Below are 20,791 nucleotides of genomic sequence, written 5' to 3' on the forward strand. Positions count from 1 at the left end.
TTGTATACGAATGATGGCCGCATATTGGTGTGGAGTGAAAGAGGACAGCGTTACAATGAAAATCTGAGAGTCCCAACCACTCTTTTTGGAAGTGGATCCGATTGCGTGTGGGGAGGCATATGTTTTGAGGGTCGCATGGACTTAGTCGTCTTAATTAATGAGACAATGACTGCTACACGATATCGAGACAGAGTCATAATACCAATAGTTGTTCCATTTTTGGTGCAATAGGCGAACAATTTGTTCTGATTGATGATAATGCTCGCCCTCACCGTGCGAGAATTGTCAACGAGTGTATAGAAGCTCATGGCATTACAAGAATGGAGTGGCCACGGTGTTCACCTAATATGGATTGCATTGAACATGTTTGGGCCGAAATGTCTAGGTAACAAAACAGGCTCCTTCAACCGAACCAAAACCTTAGATCAGTTGGTCAATACATTACGCGCGATTTGGGAACGTATACCGCAGCAGTTCATCAATAATTTAATAAGAGGTCTTCCAAATAGAGCACTAAGGCGACACAGAGGTGGACCCAAACACTATTATTTTTTCCTTTCGGGATATTAGAAATTGAGCAGGAATAGAAATTTTAGGTTGTTAATTTTACAATTTTTGTTTATTTTCTATTTTTTTTTTCTTAAAGAATTTCTTTCTTTCGGTTCATCTGTATGAAAATACGAAGTAAAAATAAATCTTTATTTATATCACTTCATTTTGTATTTGACCTTATGAACAAAAAATAAAATACACATTTTCATAATATCCACTTCAATTGTTGAGAAGTGTACTTGACGTTTCAATTGCGAGAACTCCAATTTGAACGGTCATTTATTTAAACTCCAATTTAAAAGTATTTTTAAATGAAATTATAGTAATATCACTGATGAAATGAAAATCCGTGCATTTGTAGGGTTCTTATATTTATTTGAGGGAGGTCACTGTAATCGTGCCAACGCAGAAGATCTTTGGAGGAGAACTACTTATAATATAGAATTTTTTTTATTTTACGATGATTTTACAAAGGTCCCATTTCTTCTTCGTTGTATTTGGTTTAATGATAAGGAAAAACGTGTAGAGCAATTAAAAATTGATAACCTAGCTCTCATTAGTGTGGTGTTTGACCAGTTTATACAAAAAATTGCCAAAATGGTTATAATCATTCAGCATTTGTTACCATTGATGAGATACTTCCTGTTTTCTGAGGGAAATGTTCGATTCGTCAGGACATTTCCCCAAAAGCTAATAAATACGGACTCAAGATATTTGCAGTTTGTAATATAAAAATATTGTACACTTTAAGTCGACGTGGGATACCAACCGGATTTTTTCTAACTATGTATATAAATCCAACTGCAAACATATTTTTGGTTCACGCATTAACTTGACAATGGATAACTGGTTTCCACTTCAGCTTCACTTGTAGAAAAGTTGATTCGGGATTACAAAATAACTTCAATTGAAACGCTAAGAAAAAATAAAAACAGAACTGCCATTTGACCTTTCAAACCCCACAAATCAACTCACTTCTGAAACCAGGTAAAGCACCCACCGAAGCCAAAAATTTTCGAGCAGTTTCAAAATGTTTGAACGGATGATGCTCAACAGAATCTCCACCATCATAGACGAGAAGCTATTACCAGAGCAGGCTTGATTCAGAGCTTGAAATTCTTGCTGCAACCAAATCCTAAGCCTTGTGCAATAACTAAAAAAATGGCTTTGAGGAAAAGAAAATAGCTGGTGTACCTCATTGACTTAATTGCCGCTTATGACACCGTCATCTACCAAAAATTACTAGAAAAAGTGTATGAAATGATAAAGGACTTCAGACTGATGTGCCTGCTGAGGTGCGTCCTACAGAATCATCGGTTCTATGTTAGATTAAAATCCAGGAAGATCCACTGCAGAAATCAGAGAAAACGACTGCCCTAAAGAAGCGTGTTAGCACCTCTTCTCTATAATATTCACATAACGACTTGTCAAATCACTTCGATACGAGGCGCTTTATTTATGCTGATGATACGGCGGTGGCTACACAGTGTACAGATTTTGAAGGCATAGAAACAAAATTGTCAGCTGCGTTGGAAGAACTACCAGCGTACTACAGAAAAAAAATGTTACAGTAGACGTGACAGTATACTAGGTTTTCTATATTTTTAAACTTAAATAATATTGTTAAAATTGAATAAAGTAATTGTATTATTTATTTATTATTTATATTTTAAACAAATTATATTCAAATTGAAATGAATTATTATGTTTGCTCCTAACGCCACCTGTTGACAATTTAACAAAGCATACATTGTTTACTTATGACAGACCAGTCAAATTCAAACGAAATATTAAATTATAATAAAATATAAATAATGTTTAAAAAAAATGATTGTTATTTTTTGAATTATTTTAAAACTACTATTTGAAAAATTTTAAAGTGTGTTAAAAATTTGAACACATGATACTATATTGTTATTAATCGGTTGACAACCCTTGCAAATCAAATCTTTTATTGAAATATAATCTTTAAATTTTTTACTTTTCATTTAATGTCAGTTTTTAATTTAAACCTGCTTCAAATAAATATGTGATGACTAAAAACAAATTGATCGAGAGTAGTGAATCGATGTAAAGAACCGCTATTTTGTAAAGCTTCTTGTGACGACGTCATCTTGTGGCAATAGTTCCGTGACGACGCCATATTGTGGCGCTAGCTCGCCTCTGCATTTTGCTAAAGAAAAAAAAAAGGAATACAACGCCTGGATAGAAGCTTCGCTTCAAAACTTCGCTAAGACAAAACCCGAATAAAACTTAAGTCTAGGCCTCATCTGAACAACCATCAAGCCAGAAAAAAGCTAGACATAATATGGCAAGGAGAACTGCTAGAGAATAGAACCAAAATACTTGGGGGTAAAATGGACCGCACTCTCACATTTAAAGGTTCCTACGAAGACACAAAGGCAAAGATTTCCTCAAGAAATAACATAACACGTAACCTACGTGGAACAAGTTGGGGAGCAGAGCCTACAGTAATAAGAACATCAGCAATGGCTTTGTGTTTTTCTACCCTGAAATATTCAGCTCCTTACACTCATTATGTTTAGCTTACACTCATTATGATGATCACGCTATAAACCTAGCAAACTAATGTCCGGGTGCTTGAAACCCAAAGTCCATGACTTATACCCGTTGATCCAAATTGCTCCTCTAAATATCAGAATCGAAGTGATTTCTGAAATCTAGAAGAAGAAGCAAGGGAGTAATCCAAGTTATCTAATGTTTGGCCAGAGAAGGCAATAATCAAGGTTGAAATCTTGTAGGAGCTTCATCATTATCACGCCTTCGATCGAAACCATCGCTGAACGACGTCGCCTACAGCTTTGGAGATAAGCTTAGGTTGCTGGTGCTTCAACCCCAAAAGAAGAGATGGCTACAGGTCACGAATTACCCCGCACCACAGTCTCTAAATAGACTCAGAATGTAGTTCAAACTTAAAAAGATAAGGCTATACAGAAGATGGCACGTGTAAAATCCTGAACATCTATTAGTTTGCACACTTGACCCAGCCATGCACTCATCTTGACCTAATGGCCGCTAATGACAGGGCCATCTAAGTAGCGAAACATTGACAGTATTAAATTTAAGGAAGTGATTCAGACACGGAAAGTAAAGTAAGTATTTCTTATTTATCCTGTATACCATTAATCTGTCACTTTCCAAGCTGTGGCTTTAAGTAATTATGGAAAAAGCACTTTGTTGTTTTTGGTTTTGCTTAATATCCGTGATCAGTTTAATGTCGAATATTATGTTTATTCAGCTTTTTTGACGTCGAAAAGTATATCTATTTGTCATTTTACAACTTAAATTTTCAAATTTAGCCCCCATTAGGATTCGAGTCGGATATCTCTTGCACATACATATCCTGTCCACGTCTGACCACCGAAGCTATCTCCAAGTTTCCTAAATTATGGTATCTGACGTCAACTTTAATGTTTTCTTTTTATAATTAACTTAGTAAGGATGTATATAATTTTTGTATGTGGTCAAAGTACGCTGTTTTGTAATTTTTTGATAATTATATAGGTCATGACTTTCATTTGTTCTTTAAACATTAACGAATTTACGTACCGATTGTTATTAAGAATTTACCTGGAAGTTATCGAACTACTCGATCTCAGAGAAAGTCTAGTGTGCCTACGAATACTGCGACTAGTATATTTTGTACTATCACTGGAAACAGAATCAGAATCTGATTCTTGTTCTATGGTGTCTGCACCTAAAAAATAATGTTATATCGTAATAAAGTAAAAGTATATCTATAACTTACTTGATGAAGAAGCTCTTGAGGAAGGCCGCTTTTCTAAATATTCTTGAAAATTAGCGTTGTGGAAAATCTAAAAAGTAACATTTTTAAACATATATTGACAGAATATTCAATTCTATTTTTTTCAGTATTAATAAGATATAGAATAGGACGGATAGCAGTGGCGGATCCAAGGGGGGGGGGGTCACGGGGGTCATCACCACCCCCAAAAACAAAATTAAATATCAATTAAATAATCCTAAAAAAAAATAATTTAAAACCCATCAACCTATAAGCAGGAAGTCAAGAGTTAAAATGATTCAAACTCATTTATTGTAGGGGTGAGTGTAGAATTATACGGAAGTCTTTTTAAATTGCTCTTTAAAAAAATCAACAATTCTGAATACAGTAATACCTCGATTAACATCCTGACTTCCGCGAATTCAGAGTTACGCGATTTTCAAATTTTGACAATTCGTCATTTGGGTGCCAGAGAATCGTTCGATTATCGATGAGATAGAATTACCGACTACACATAATTGCTCATTCAATGTACATGACATGACTTTTCGCACGAAACCAGCACATTTTTATTTTTTATTAGGTATTTCTTATCTTCAGTTTTGTCTACGAATTGGTTGTTTGTAATTTGAATATGTATTATAATTGTTGAGACTGTGTGCTACATTTTATAATTTATCTATAATAAATATCAAAGTGAATATTGTTCTTGCATTAGCTCTGTCTGATACGTTAGTAAATAGAAATAAAGGAACTGGGGACTGCTGTCCAAGGTATTTGTGAAATTCTGAAACAGTAGTTGGTCTTAGTCATGTTTTAGGTACAATTGTATCACTTAGCCGTCTTCTTCAGTCACCAAAATTAGATTTTAAGTAGGCTACTCAGGCTATAGAGGACACTAAATGCATTCTTCAAAATAAAAGATCAAATGCTGAATTTGTTTTTAGCAAACTTTACTATGAAGTTAACAAATAGCTGAACAACTAGACAATGAAGTGAAGATGCCTCGTATAGTTTCTCGTCAAACCCGTCGTCAAAACCAATCTAACTCTTGCGAAGAATATTTCCGAAGATCTATTTATTTACCCCTTTTAGACAATATCTTAACTTCCACATTCCAGGATATTATTGGACCAACTACTTACTGCATATTCCACAGTAGAAAAAGAGTTTTCACTGTGGATTCAAAAGTGGAAAAGAGTCGTGCAAAATAATGGAAAACTTCCTGATTGTATTTTAGAAGGAAACTGCGATATTCATAGGAAAGGCAACTCCATCCAAATATCAGAATATTTCTGCAAATATTAATTACACTGCCAGTCAGTGCAGCAACAACAGAGCGTTCTACAATGGTTCTACGCTTAAGCGTCCAAAGACTTGGCTTAGAAATAGAACTTCTGTTAACTGGTTTAGTACTCATTAATGTGCATCCTGAAATTTCTCTAGATGTTGATGCAATCATAGAGCGATTTGCTAAATCGGATAGGCGAAAAGAATATATTTTTACAAAATTATATAATATTTACTTTTCTTATAGTATTTTTAATCACTGAACTTTTATTTACCACTCGTTGCCGGTTGTTGTTGACGATTTGTGCACTTATAGCCTAATATGCCTAATTATAGAAATAACTATTCCTTAATTATATTATGTTTTTTGTTGAATAAATTAACTTAAATAAAATGCTGTTTACACTTATTCTTAAGGTTTCTTTTTCATTACGGAAGGGTAGCTATAACTACAGCAAATTTCTCTCTATCTTGAGCTGTTCTTAGTATTGAATGTGTGTCCATGCCTGTCCAGTCTCTAACATTCTTCAGCCAGGAGCATTTTATTTTTCTGGACCTCTTTTTCCTTCTACTTTCCCTTCCATTATGAGTCGTAGAAAGTTGTATTTTTTTTCTCTGTGAATATGTCCTAGATAACTCACTTTTCTCTTGTTTACAATATTTAGGAGTTCTCTCTAAGTCCCCATTCTTCTCAGCACCTCGTTATTGGTTACGTGCTCTGTCCACGAAATCTTCAGCATTCTTCGAAAAACACACATTTCAAAGGCTTCTATACGCCTCATACTTGTAATTCCGAGAGTCCATGTTTCCACTCCGTATAGCAATAAGGAATAAATGAATGTTGTTACAAATTGATATCGGATATCCAACGATAAGATAGAGTTTATTAGGAATGTTAAATACATTCATTAATGTTTACACTTACATTGAGTTATTGCATTTAATTTACTTAACTTTGGTTTATACTTATTTATCCTTGATTTGTTCTTGATTTTGTAGCTATGGGATAGGTGGGTTTAAATTAATTGTCTTTAAAATACCTAGTTTGAATTGGCAGTCCTTGATTGTTCAGTATTTATATTTTAATAACTTTCCTTTGGTTTAATAGTCTTGTACACTTGATTTTACTGAGTATGTGGGTTTAAATTATTTTTTTTTTGTTTAAGTTCTATATCAAAATTAAATTCTATATCAAAATCACCCTCAAGACCCATGACACCCCCCACCCCCCACGACAAAAAATTTCTGGGGGTCAGCCACTGAAAGGTGCAAAAATCTAAATCCTGTATCAAAATCACCCTCAAGACCCATGACCCCCCCTGACAAAAATTTCTAGATCCGCCACTGACGGATAGTCCACCTGTTTTAAGGTGGATGTAAGAGGGGGCATTCTGATTTTTGCAGAAAAAGTTTTGTGATAACTGTAATTGCATTAATTGACTCATCCTCCCTCCCAAATAGGTCGGGAATATTAATAAAAAAAATAAAAATAAATATTTAAAAATTACTTAAAACATCGTTTTTTTTTGTTCTACTTTCCTTGCTTATAGTTAACTTAACTTAAACACGATTTAGTTTGGAGCAAAGTCGGAATAAAATAAAATAGCCATATTTGAATTTCCTATAAGATAAGAGTGGTTAAATTTTTTTTAATTTGTTACTCTTGCTGTAAAAAAGCAATAAATTAAAAAAATAGGGGAAAACAAGTCTGTTCTTATGCAATGCTTTTCAACCACTTAGATTGCACTTAGAACCTTCGTAATACGTCTAGAAAATCTTACTTCTAAAACTAAAATAGTCCAGCAAATTTCATTAAAATCGATTCAATAGGTTTTGCATAATAATTTTGCAATCTAATTTTTTTTTAAATTAAAATTCTTTAAAATCTTGCACGACAAAACTAAGTCATATACCTACACGTTTGTAAATTTTTTTACATATAATAGTATATTACTTTATGAGGTGGAGAAGCATGACTTTTCTTGACGCGCCCCATATTACGCGCCTCACTTCGTTCGGCGCGTAATAGAGGGCAAGTCAAGAAAAGTCGCTTCTTTGCCGAATAAAGTATACTATTTTTTCTTCAAACGTAGCAATTTTCAACCATAAATAGTACAATTCATACGCTATTTTTACTCGAAATTAACTGTGACAACTATCAAAGTCGTCTAGATGTTAGAAATTAAAATAATTAAGTCGTCGGTGGGATTTGCGTCTCCCTGGTTACAGTTGTTTGACAGTTGTTTGCAATTATTAAAGACAGCTTATTGTTGTTGCAACCGCAAGCGAAAATTTAGTGCGAAAATGGAAAACCTAAACGAAATAAGAAATAAGAACAATAATGCTCAGAAAATTTTAAACCCTCATGATTCGCCAACATCGGGAATGATTGCTGAAAGTTGTTCTCGACCATCAGTATCATCAACAATTACCAATGCGTATCAAGAGTCGGGAACATTTTTGCACGGTTTCAATTTTGAAAATGCCTCATTAACTAATTGTCCTTTCAATATTACTATAAATAAAAATGATGTTTAATTGTTGTTAATGACATTTGTATTGTTGCTTTGTGACATGTTTCATATTGTTGCCATGACAACATTTTTCCCTCCGCCGTAAAGAAATGGGAAAAAAAACTGCTGCCGGCGGAGACATCAAACTTTGACAGGATCAAGTTAGATAAGTAATGTCATCATTATTTGACGTTTGAAGAAAAAAGCATTTTACCTATCCAATACACTTTATAGAATTGAAATCGGATTAGGTATATGAGCGGCATCAGCAACTTTTTAAAATTTTAAAACAATTTTTTGGCTTATAAACAAAGAATATCTCAGTAACCATGAGTTTAAATCAAATTCAGACAAGGGTGTTGGAAAAGTCTCGAAAAGACGAAAAAAAGTTGAATTACGAGCGGTAGTTCCTGGGATACATCCGGTCAAAGTTTAACGGCATTTGTGATGAAGTTATAAACAATAGGATGGTAATTTTTAACCATTAACTTTCTCTATCGGAGCTTTTTATCGATAAAAATGTTCATATCTTCAAGATATTCATAACATATGAATATGAATGAACAATAACAAAAACGATTGATATTTCGCATAACATATACCCAAACAATTAGGTTGAAGAAAATTGAATTTTAAAGTTCAAAATCGATATACGTAAAAAAATGTATTTCCTCGGCTTCCAGCGGAGCAATTTTCTTCTTTTTTTTTTAACCCGATGTAACTCGAATAGATACACCTAAACAACATATAACCAAATCCCAAGGATGCTTTAATTTTGTTATAAATAAATCAATTTATTTATAACAAAATAAACCCACATATTTTTTCCTATGTTGAAGATCCTTTTTTAGAAAAACTTACAGTACATTACATAAAAACAGTACATAAAAAAGTACATTACAGCCTGAAAAAACGTAAACAAAACCAATTAAAGAAATTATAGAATTTCTAATTGTTGTTTCCAAAGTAAGATATTTTGAAAATGAATCACAATCATGAACTGCTCCTTTGCTGGGATTCCAAAAATAAATATTTTTTTTCACCCGTGAACGTAATGTTAACCAGCACGTCGATATATTTAGCTACTATAATGGCACATGGTACAATGAATACACATGTATTCATTGTACCATGTGTATTCATTGTACCATGATAATGGCAGGTTTGTTAACAGATATGGCTGTTTGTATAATTAATGTATCAGCGTCTTCATAAATTTGATCAGTATTAAATTCAGCTGCTCGAAGTTTCTGTTACAAATGAGTTATAAAACGATTTTTGTTCGTTTCATTTAATAAAAATAATACATCGTTGTAGCTTGAAATTCAATATCAGAAAAAACTTTTCGAGCTTGAAGATGACGTCTTTTAGCCATCTTTAGGGGAGAAGGGGGTACTGTGGACCATTTTTACTTATTAGCAAATTAAAAAATATGTATAAGATTCTTATTGCTGAACTTACCTCACATATTTACTGTAAACATCAACTCAACTTTCGATGTGAATATTTTATTTGTATCTTTCTTAATAGAACAAATATTTTGATTCAAATCGGAATCAATAATTTGTCCACAATGACCCCGTGGTGGGGTTAAAGTGGACAGAGTATGGGGTTATAGTGGACGCATAGTAAAACATATACAGGAATACTGAAAACTTTATGTTAACAAAAATAAACTACGATACATTATAAGAACTGAAATTAATATTAAATGAAAATAATCTTCCTTGCCTTTTCGTGCCAGTGTCTACTGGGTGCTCCAAAATTCCGACAATATCGTTCTTGTCGACAACTGAGACATCTTCAACTTCGGGAAATACGAAATTATTCACTTTTTTCCTTAAAAAATTAATTTGTACCTCCACATCTCGAATATCTACGATTTGGCCAACATAGTGTGTTACCGATTTTTTACCCATAAATTTTACAAGTACGAAATCATTTTTCTCCATTTGTTTGTCCATAAAAATATCGTTGTCCTGACCATCATCTTCCATCCAGCCTTCATCCTCTGATTCAAGTATTACTTCTGTAGAAGAATTGGAAGAGGAAGATTCTTTCCTACTCCTTTTTGGTTCATAGGAAAGAGATTTCTTCACTCTATTCTTTTCTCGCATTTCAGCTCTTTCTTGCGCACGTCTTTCCTTCAAATCTTTAGCCTCTTTTTCAGCTTCCAACTGATCTTTCACTGGTGTGCTCGTGTAAATAGTCGACTTTTTATTTTTTCTTGCTTTGGAGTTTGATGAGCCATCTGCTTTTAGAAAAGGGCGGCAGCTCTCAGGAGTAATTACAGCTGTTGATGTAGTTGCTACTGAGGGTGAAAGCGTAATGGGAGCTACAGGTAGCAGTCTTGTGGAGATTGAAGCAACTTCTAATATTCGCTCAGGATCTTCAGGATTTCTTGGGTTCATTGCTGTTGGTGGTTCTTGATTCCTATCTGTTGTTTTGGCAGCTTCATAATCCTCATCGGTGAATACAAGACGATTTATTGGCCATAAACCAGCAGATCTGAATCCAGATGTTATATTCTTCATTGTAAATGCCACAGGAAAAGCAATACCACACAGTTGAGCAACATCATATATTTGTATAGGTCTGCCTGGATGATTTTGAAGCCAGTCTCCCATTGCAACCCGTAATGCAGCTTTATAAGAACTATATACTGCAACATCTAGCGGCTGTAGTTTGTGGCTACAATGTGGCGGAAACGATAAAAGAGTAATTCCAGATTCTCTAGCTAAGTTTATAGCTTCCAAACTTATATGACTTGAATGATTATCCATTAATATCAGTAGAGGGTTTTCTTTAGAAGCACTTAAGTGCATTTTTATGTGCTTTAGTACTTCTAAAAATAATTCCGCAGTCATATAGCCAGACTGATGAGCCAGACCAATGCTCCCTATTGGTGCACCATCTAAGAACCGGTCTTTCATATTCTTCCTGGGGAATATGAAAACTGGAGGTATTGCTTGTCCAGTGGCTGTTATAATTCCGCACATTGTAACATTTTCACCGCGTTCTTGAGAGGCCACAGCTCCTATTTGTTTTTTTCCCTTTTCAGCTATACGTTTGGGTGGTGGTAAGACCGTGGGTATACCTGTCTCATCTAAATTTATTATCCTTTCTGGACTTCCTTTAAATTTATCTAAAACTCCAATGTAATTATCAAAAAATAAATCCACGTTGGATTTGTTAAAGGCTGCATCTCGTGCTATGCTTGTATTTTCAGGTTTTCTAAGAGATAAATCTCCATGTCGTTTCATAAATGAATATATCCAGTCCTTTCCTGCTATCTTATTTTTAGTCCAATTCGAAGGAATTTCTATTTGTAGAGCACTACCATACTCAAAAGCTAGGGTACAAGCCTGCTTGTAAGTCAAGCCATAATGTAATCGAGACGCCTTCTTAAGATAATTGACAATGTGTTGTTCTTGTTCATCAGAAAATATTTGGCGACCTCGAAATTTATTGACGCCAGAAACATTCAAGCTAACAATTTCTAACTCATCTTCGTTACCTGAATCATCACCAGAGGGTATATTAGCATCTTGAAGGTTCCTCTTAGCCAAAATGACTCTTTTGTGAAGCATACTTTTTTTCAATTCATATTTCTCTGCAATATTTCTCAAGCTTCCTTTTTTTCTTAGGATATCCTTTATTGCACGCTCTACAACTTTTTCATCAATATCAGCTCTCGCCGTTTTTCTACTGTAAGTCCTCATCTGAAACAAAAAAGCGATTTTTATCACATGATTTTTGGAAATATAATCATTTGTGGGGTTAGTGTGGACAGCTGATGATTTGTCCACACTAACCCCGAACGCCATGTTTGACAGTAACAATGGAATGACGTTTCGAAAAATGATAATTTTATCTCATTCCATATCAAATTTAGTAATTAAATATTCCAGAAGCCATACACTAACTTAGGTATACAATTAGTTCAATAACTTCAATTTTAGTATAATTTTACTTACCGTGTGAAATAAATGGATACAACACACAAAATCACTTTCTGTCACTGGCGGCCATATTATAGAAAATATTTCAACCAACTTTTACGTGGTGTTCGGTGGCGTTAATAGTCACTTCCTGAACAGACTGGGCGGCAGATTTAAATGCGAGTTTTTAAATAATTAACTATGTCCACACTAACCCCATGTCCACACTAACCCCCCTCTCCCCTATACTGTTATCAGAGTTTTTAGGATATCCATCAAAAATAATGTAGCTTGTTAGGTGAAAAACTGCTTATTAACGAAGTCGACGTAAGTCTTTAAAATTATATCAAACGTTTGTGTCTGTGACATGCACGCAATTGAGAGTAGACGGAAAGCAGAAGAACGAAGAAGAGTAGAAGAAGGATCGTTATAATTAAACCACCATGGAAGCCTACACACTGCACGGTGTACGGAACCAGAAGAAAAAGACGTGCACATTAAATAAAACTACTGAAAACTAAACACATTGACCAAAATGATTTTTACAATTATTACAGACTTTTACTAGAGTCAAAAGCCGGATAAGAATGTGTTTGAAATCTGCTCATATTTATCTTATTTGGAAAACAACTGTTGAAAAGGCGCTAAGGAACAACCAACAAACAATTGTGTTTTGATGTGTCTATTAACAACCTGCACAACAACTCATATTAGCACAAATCGAAAATGATTTACACAATTTAAATTTCCTCTATGGTTTCAATATGTGTTTCAAATAATAGTAATAATAATGCTTTTCATCTAGTTCTACATTCATTAATTATTTATATTAGTATGAGAACGAATGCCTTACGGAAATTATATAAATTAGGCTTTTCATTATAAACTTACCTTTAAATGCAGTGACCAAATCAATTTACGATCACTCTTTCCATATTCTAGCCTTAACACTTCCTTTTCTACTTCCAAATTCTCTTTGGTGCATATACTACTAATATTATAACTAAGTTCACTAAGTTCAGCTTCAGTTTTTGCGTCAAATATTTTTAAATTAAGGTAATCCGAGTCGGGATTTGTTACCATAAATATGAAACTTTCTTCCCACACTGGATTTACTGTTCTCATCACCGAATTGGTGGTTTTGATTTGTCTACCTAATTGAAGCTGGACATAAGGATCGGGTTTTGTTGACGCCCTGACTTGCTACAAGAGAAAATTATAAAATATTTTATTATTCTTCGTTACAAAACAAATGACATAAAACATTTGTCTTATTATTTTTAGCATATAGTTCGTAGTAACAGTATGGCTGGAGTACGACAGCGGTCCGATAAGTACTTAACCTCACCGCCCGATGGCGCCACCATCGCAAGATAGATTTACTAATGTCAAAATTTCAGCCGAATCGGACTCGTAGCTTTGTTTTGACCGCGTATGGAAAGCGAGCGTGTTCGTGGATATTCGAAAAATAGAAAAAGAGTTTGGTCGGTGATTCGAGTCTTGCTTTTGGAAGGTAAATCGCGCAGCAAAATCAAAGAGTGCTTGGATGTCATGTATCTACGATGACTCTTCTCATTCGGTGGCAACCGTCAAAAATTGGTTTTTGAAAAAGTACCCCGAAAACGGCTACCTCGAAAGATAACGTTACAAAAATCCACGATCTCGTATTGGTAGATCGCTGATTGAAGGTGCGCGAGATAGCTGAGACGGTAGGTATTTCAAAAAACAGCGTGGTTCATATCCCCCATGAAATTTTTGGCATGAGAAAGCTGCCGAAGCGATGTGTGCCCCATTTGCTCATTCCGGACAACAAGCGCAACCGTGACACGACTTCAGAGCAGTGTTTATGCGTAGTTTTAAGGAGTTTCTGCGTCGTTTTGTGACCCTCAGCGAAACATGAATCCGCTGATACACACCAGAAACCAATTAATAGTCGAAACAGAGTACTTCACACGGCGAACTTGCTCTGAAAAAAGGTGAAGACTGTTTTATCGACAGGAAAGGTGATGGCCACCGTTTTTTTGGATTTACAAGATGTGATCTACATCGACTATCTGGATAAGGGCAACACGATCATAGGGTTCTATTATATAGAATTAATGGGCTGATTCGAAGCCTAAGAGCAGAAAAAAACATGCCATTTGGTGAAAAAATTGCTTTTCTACCACGACAACGCACCGGCTAACACATCCGCCGTCGCAACGACTAAATTAATAGAATCGGCCTACGAAATAGTACCCCATCCACCGTATTCTTCAGATTTAGCTTCGTGCGACTTTATTTTGTTGTTAAACTTGAAAAACTCATTCTAGGAGGTCATCCACGCAGGTCTACTTTGTAGATCTCGAGCAAACGTATTTTTCAGTCGGATTCAAAAAGCTAGAATATGTATCTAGCTAAAAAGAGACTATATTGAGAAATAAATCACCACTTTTCCAAAATTTTCGTTTTTCTTTTGTAGGCTAAGTATTTATCGGACCGCCCTAGTAATTTTTAAATTAAGAAGTTAATTTTACTCATTAAATTAAATTAAATAAATTTCCATTTCAAGAATACTGGTTAATGTATGATTTCCACGAAGTGTACTTATATTCTTTAAGATGTTCTCTTTTAATGTCAGAACAGTTGTATAATACTGATGATGAGCTTGATACGGTTGGGTATCAAGCTCATCAAGGTAGAGAACGGAACATCTGATAGCGACAAGCAGATTATGGAAAATACAAACAGAAAAACGTCAACATGGAAATGGTTATTGAAGGTTTAAATGAATGGTTAGCATACATAAATTATTTGTCGCAAAAGAAATTGTAAGGAATGAAATGCTAATGAAAGCGTTGAAATTATATAGGAATGGCGCGGAAATGAAATGAAGACCAAAAAGCAGGACTATTGAGGTTCCAAATTAAAAAAAAAATATGGGCCTCGAAAAACAAAAAATCCAAGTTTGAAGAAAAGTTTACCTTATTATGAACTAAGAACTATGAATTAAAAAGACCACAGAAAACAATAAATTATAAAATGAAGAAAGTCTGAACCAATAAGAAAAATAACAAACCGATGGTTATTAAACTGATAAATATACAAAGTAGTTCATCAGCAGTTATCAGTGACATCACGGAAACTACAGAAACCGAGAAAATTAGGTCTAAATATCAAAATATGAAAGAATTAACAAGCTACGATGGAAAAATCCCAGACCTTGAGTACAGCTGAGGGGATGCCAGGAATAAGTCTAAAGGATTTAAAGATATAGATCTATAGGGAAGTACTATCTACAGGGTCAGTTCTAGATAAACCTTACACATATTTAATGGAGAACTTCCAAAAAATATATTATAATACTAACAAAAACGGGTTTCGCTACCCAAAAAAACTCAGTAAAAACTGGCATCGAGCACAAAAAAGTTATAAAGATTGTTTTCAGAAAAGATCCAAGGATGGGCATCAACTCAGCGGAAGTCCAGCTTTGGCCTGGGCTCATTTACAGCCTGGACGAACGTTGGACACACAAAACACAAAGGATACACAACCAGAGGAAGTAAATATATTAACGATACTTCGAAAATCAAGCGGCCTAACCCCAACAAAAACATTAAGAGATTTGCAACTTTTCCCCGAGGCAACATCAAAATTAAAAAACGATGCCCGCAGCTTCGTCACAACCTGACTAATAACGTGAAACGAAGAGTGATGGAGTACTTAAGGATTGAGAAGGGCTGTTTCTACATGATGAGATCTTGGGCGTACACTCCTGCATTCAGGCATGTTGCACAGGGTCTTCTCCAGGTCTAGATGCATGGGTTCGCAACAATAAAAGATGTATATACAGTAGACGGCTCCCAGAAAAGAAAAAAGGTAATGATTCATGAGACAGTAGGTCAAAATATAAGTTAGCTTCAACAGAGTGGACAACAAAAATAATACGGTGGTTATTAAAAGGTGAGATAAAAGTAAGGAAAAATACAACGTTTAAGAAACAAAAGAACAGATGTATAAACCGTTATACAATGAACTTGCCACCAGAGAAGCCGAACAGAATAAAAAAAGCAAAAGATTTTCAGCTACGTGGATGGATCGGAAATGAAAATATTAAAATACTATGTAGTGTACATATAATTATAGGATCAAAATTTATATTATATTCATAACAATATTTTTATTTAAACGGTTACTGATCATGAAGTCGAAGCGACAAATAATAAAAAAATATTTTGTAATTTGCAATTTAAAAAAAAGATAGTTAAAAAAGAAGGCATTAGAAAAAAAGAGAACGTTTTTATCTACCTTTAAATTTGTTGCAGAATCTATATAAACGATTAATAGAGCCGAACTCATATGGGAGAGTTGCAACTGCTGGCTTTCATATAAGGCCTAGAACGATTTTATGTATTAGTTTATAAAAACATATTAGCGATCTTTATTTTCATTACAGCTTTTAGGTTGGAGTAATCCGTTGACAGTGTTAACCAATTTGTCCTAATATGAATATCTCCGTGTTTAACATCTTCGAGAACCAACCACTAAAATGAAATTATTATTTCAACAAAATGTAAATTTTAAAGGATTTTTTTTTACCGTATCGCTTAATTCTGCTTTAATTAAATAGGCTATGTCCACAGATACCCTAAAAAATAGTTAATACAGAAATTAAATTCTAATATAGATATGATTCATACAATCAATACGATTTTACAGAAAATGATAATTACGAAAATCACTACAAACCATTTATACAGCGCGTTTCTTTGAGAGCGGAACAGTGGTCAACTCAAAAAAGGGGACACTTGAGCGATCTCAAAAACCCCATACTTAATGGGTGTTACTTCATCAATAACAAAGATACTGGGTGCTTTATATATTTTGCCAACTTCTTATTTGGTTCATAACTTTTGAACCACACCATATATTTTCTTTATATTTGGCACGTACATATTCTTTAAGATATCCAATCGATTAATTTATTTATAATTAGAAGAAATCCAGGTCCAAATTAAAAAATATTGGAAAAATTTTCCGACTCAAAAAGAATACCCTGCACATTAAATTTTTTTATAATGAATTCTGCATTTGAAAAAAGGATGAGAATCTAAATTTAATGGAACCATTTGAATTTTCGGCAAAATGTTTATTCTGGTAATATTTTGAACGCGAATTGTGAGAGAATTAAGTAGAAAAAAGTTTTTTAATGCTACTTAATTTTAATTAATACCAGCGCCAACCCCTGCGCCAACCCCCGCGCCAACCGCTCAGATCACCACGCTGGCCCCCACGCCAACCTCCATCCAGCCACGTCCCCATCGACGGTATAAATAACCCGTCCTCTATTCCCAGCACCAATAATGCTTTGATTAGTGATCAGTGTAGTAGTGTCAGGGGGCTCGGGAGACTGAGGCCTGAACAAGACATCGAAGAGGATGTCGAAAGCTCGGCGCAATAATAATCGACGCGGTACAACCCGGAAGACTAGTGAGTTTAATATTAATTCCTATAATAGCATTATTCTTAGTTCTAGGTTAAATTGTACTAACCGCGGATACCTTTCGGAACATATACATATATATGTATATATATATATATATATATATATATATATATATATATATTGATATGATTGGTGTTTATAGAAAATAATTTATAAGTTACACTACTAGATAATATTAGATATTAAAGGTATTTGGTTAATTTAATAAATTATATACTAGAGAATTTAATAAAAATTATTTATGTGAGGGCATTTTTAAGAAATTAGCATATAATAATTGTAAAAAGTTGTATTTTAATGTTGCAAATATATTTAAGTGAGCCATGTGATTAGGCAACCAGAATTGTTAGGTATATAAAGTGGAGTTATAATAATAATGTTAGTTTAAAATGTTTAATTTATATATAGTTACTGATTTAAGTGTTTATTCTGATCTGAAAAGCCTAAATGCCAACAAAATTCTCGATAGATAAGTAAGGAATTCTCTAGATCACCGGAGATGGCTTTGTTTGCGAAATGTATTGTTCCAGAAAATTCTTTAGATATAGATGGAACAAATCGAACATGATTTATTGCCAGATGATTCTGGAACATCCAAAAAGATATAAATACCCGGTGATTTGGATTCAGGAGGGGCCAGTCAGAAAGTTTAGTAAGAAAGTCCATTCAGTTAGTCAATCAGTTATGAGTTTTTTAGTATGAAAATTAGTTAGAGGCAGTCAGTTACAATTGTTCAATATAGTTAGTTAAATCAATATTAAGAAACAGTATAAAGAAAATAATATTGAAGATTAAAAATTATGTTATGTATAAATGATGATAATGGAAGAAGTATTAATTGAATATTAAAATTAAATGATATTTTGGTGATTGGATATTGATATATTGAAAAGAAGAATAAATATAAATGCTGTTTGCTGGTTTGCTTGGTGGTTTATAAATGCTGTGAAGAAAAATATCTTAAATTGATGGAAGCTGATAATTGGAAAAAGTAATTTCATAAAAACAAGGATAACCGAAGCTGAGAAGAAGACATTTGAGTGGTGATTATAATCTATATAGTGGAAAACAGTTCATTTAGGCTTTCAGTGACAGAAAGGTACAAAATTTTGTTAATATAATTTAGTTAGTGTCATAACAATTTCAATTTTGTAGATAGTTTGTTTAAATTTTACATTGTCTATAGAATTTAATTAGTTTCATAAGAATTTCAATTTAAAGATAGTTTATTTTAAATTTACATTGGCTAGGTTAGATATATATGTGTTTCATAATAGATATAATAAAGATAATTTAAAAAAAGTACTTACAAACTAATTCTTTGAGAACCGCGATAAAAACCCTATATATTATATTATTAAAAATACTCATTACTCATCATTCAAACAAACAATACATCATAACAATATATATATATATATATATATATATATATATATATGTATGTGTGTGTGTGTGTGTGTGTGTGTGTGTGTGTGTATGTATGTATGTGTGTAAACAAGATATTTACTTAACGTAATAATGACATACCTTCCTAAAAATTCATCATCTGTGGCATCTTCATCCCATACTGTTATTAAAATTTCTTGTCCAGTAGATTCCAGGATCACAAACTAAACAATTTAATAATAATTGAATATGAGTATCAGGCTTTCAAGATATCTAGGATATATCTCATGATATGTCCTAAATATAGTAACTTTCTAATCTTAAAAGTGTTCAAAACTTCCTTTTTTTCTCCCATCATTCTCAACTCCTTGATATTTGCAATTCAATTTATCCAACTTATTTTCAATATTTTTCTGTGAAGAATGGTTTTACTTTTGTGGTAGGGAATTTTAATTGAGTTACTTGTATTCCATGTATGTTTATTTTAGATAAGAGTATTTTAAGTTTAATTTTAAATCTTACAATTAACGAATTATATTAACTCCAGAATTAGCTTTAATTTGTCCTTATTTCTGTCTCTGGCTAATGAGGAGGTAGTTAATTTGATTTCTTATAGTATTATTTTGGTTGTCTATTGGGATTTCTATGTATAAAGTCTTGTAGGTAGTATATCATAATAAGTATTCTAATTACAAACCTTTTCTCTGAACAGAATTGAACTAGTATTTTTAATATTTCGTTTCGAATTCTCAGTTCGAAGTTTCGAATAAAATTCTTTCAAGCATTTTCACTTCATTTTACAATTTTTTCATTGAGATCCCCCATGACTATTGTGATGATTCTAGATTTTTTTGTCTAATGCTGGTTTTAATTTATTGTAGAACTGCTTCAGTTCTTATTCGTTTAGTTAGATCGGTTAATATATTAAGTATATCAATTTAACTGTAAAATGACTCTTAATCTTACCTCACACCAATAATCCCATTTTGGATTAACGTTGGATTGTATAGTCTCAGTCTTGAAACTTTGTTCTCCTACTATTAACATGGCATACGGGTCTGATTTACTTTTGCCGGTAAAAGTAATATCTTTCTTTACCAGGTCTTTTGCTTCTATTACATGAACTCTAAGCACTCCCTACAACAGAAAAACACTCAATAAAGTTGAGCAATTTAATATTTTTATTGAGAATTAACCACAATTTTAGTTTAAAATATGTTTATTTTGGCGTTTAGATTTCCACTTCGGTCAATTCTCAATAAACATATTAAATTAATTAAAATGCCACAAAAAAGTTGAACAAATTCGGCATTGATACGTTACTGTGACGCTGGGAAACAAATTATAATTTTTTGAACATTATTAGTGACGAAAACACCGACCAATGTTCACTTAATCAACAAGGTTTAAGCTGTAATTTGATACAGATAAAATTCTTGAGCAATTCAGTTTATAAGAATATTTAAAACTTTTTTGGACGGTTAACTGAATCAGGTAGCCATATAACAATATATTAAAAAATGAGATCTACTGCTGGTTTTAAATGCAACTCATTTACATTAAGACAAATTGTTGGATCTAGTATTAAAATAGTATTAAATTACATTTGGCAACATTTTTGTATATTTGAAACAACGTGTACTACAATAACTCATTGATAAATATTGTGTTAACTTTACAATCGTTATTACTTATTGTATTATTACTAAATGTAATAGTAGATAAAGTAAACATTTTGAATGGGTACATCATATTATAATGTTATTGTGTTATTCACCTTCATAATCAAATACACTGTACTCGTCGCTGGAATCATTTAAATCAATCCTTAACTCTTCAGTAATTCCATCTATGT

The 20,791-nt window shown here is 33.2% G+C and overlaps 1 protein-coding gene across 3 annotated transcripts in view; it reads right to left on the reverse strand.

Moving 5' to 3' along the window:
- Window positions 1-20,791, reverse strand: part of LOC140441947 (extended synaptotagmin-2-like) — a 79,246-nt gene that overhangs the window by 8,500 nt on the left and 49,955 nt on the right. For all 3 annotated transcript variants that reach the window (XM_072532957.1, XM_072532958.1, XM_072532956.1), the window contains 8 exons: window positions 19,903-20,073; window positions 19,078-19,160; window positions 16,641-16,689; window positions 16,496-16,585; window positions 16,350-16,436; window positions 12,954-13,265; window positions 4,322-4,388; window positions 4,144-4,270 (listed from right to left, as the gene is read on the reverse strand). In XM_072532957.1, coding sequence (XP_072389058.1) covers window positions 4,144-4,270; window positions 4,322-4,388; window positions 12,954-13,265; window positions 16,350-16,436; window positions 16,496-16,585; window positions 16,641-16,689; window positions 19,078-19,160; window positions 19,903-20,073 — 986 coding nt within the window. The remainder of the gene's footprint in view (window positions 1-4,143; window positions 4,271-4,321; window positions 4,389-12,953; window positions 13,266-16,349; window positions 16,437-16,495; window positions 16,586-16,640; window positions 16,690-19,077; window positions 19,161-19,902; window positions 20,074-20,791) is intronic.

This window comes from Diabrotica undecimpunctata, chromosome 5 (assembly GCF_040954645.1).
Source record: "Diabrotica undecimpunctata isolate CICGRU chromosome 5, icDiaUnde3, whole genome shotgun sequence".
NCBI lineage: Eukaryota > Metazoa > Arthropoda > Insecta > Coleoptera > Chrysomelidae > Diabrotica > Diabrotica undecimpunctata.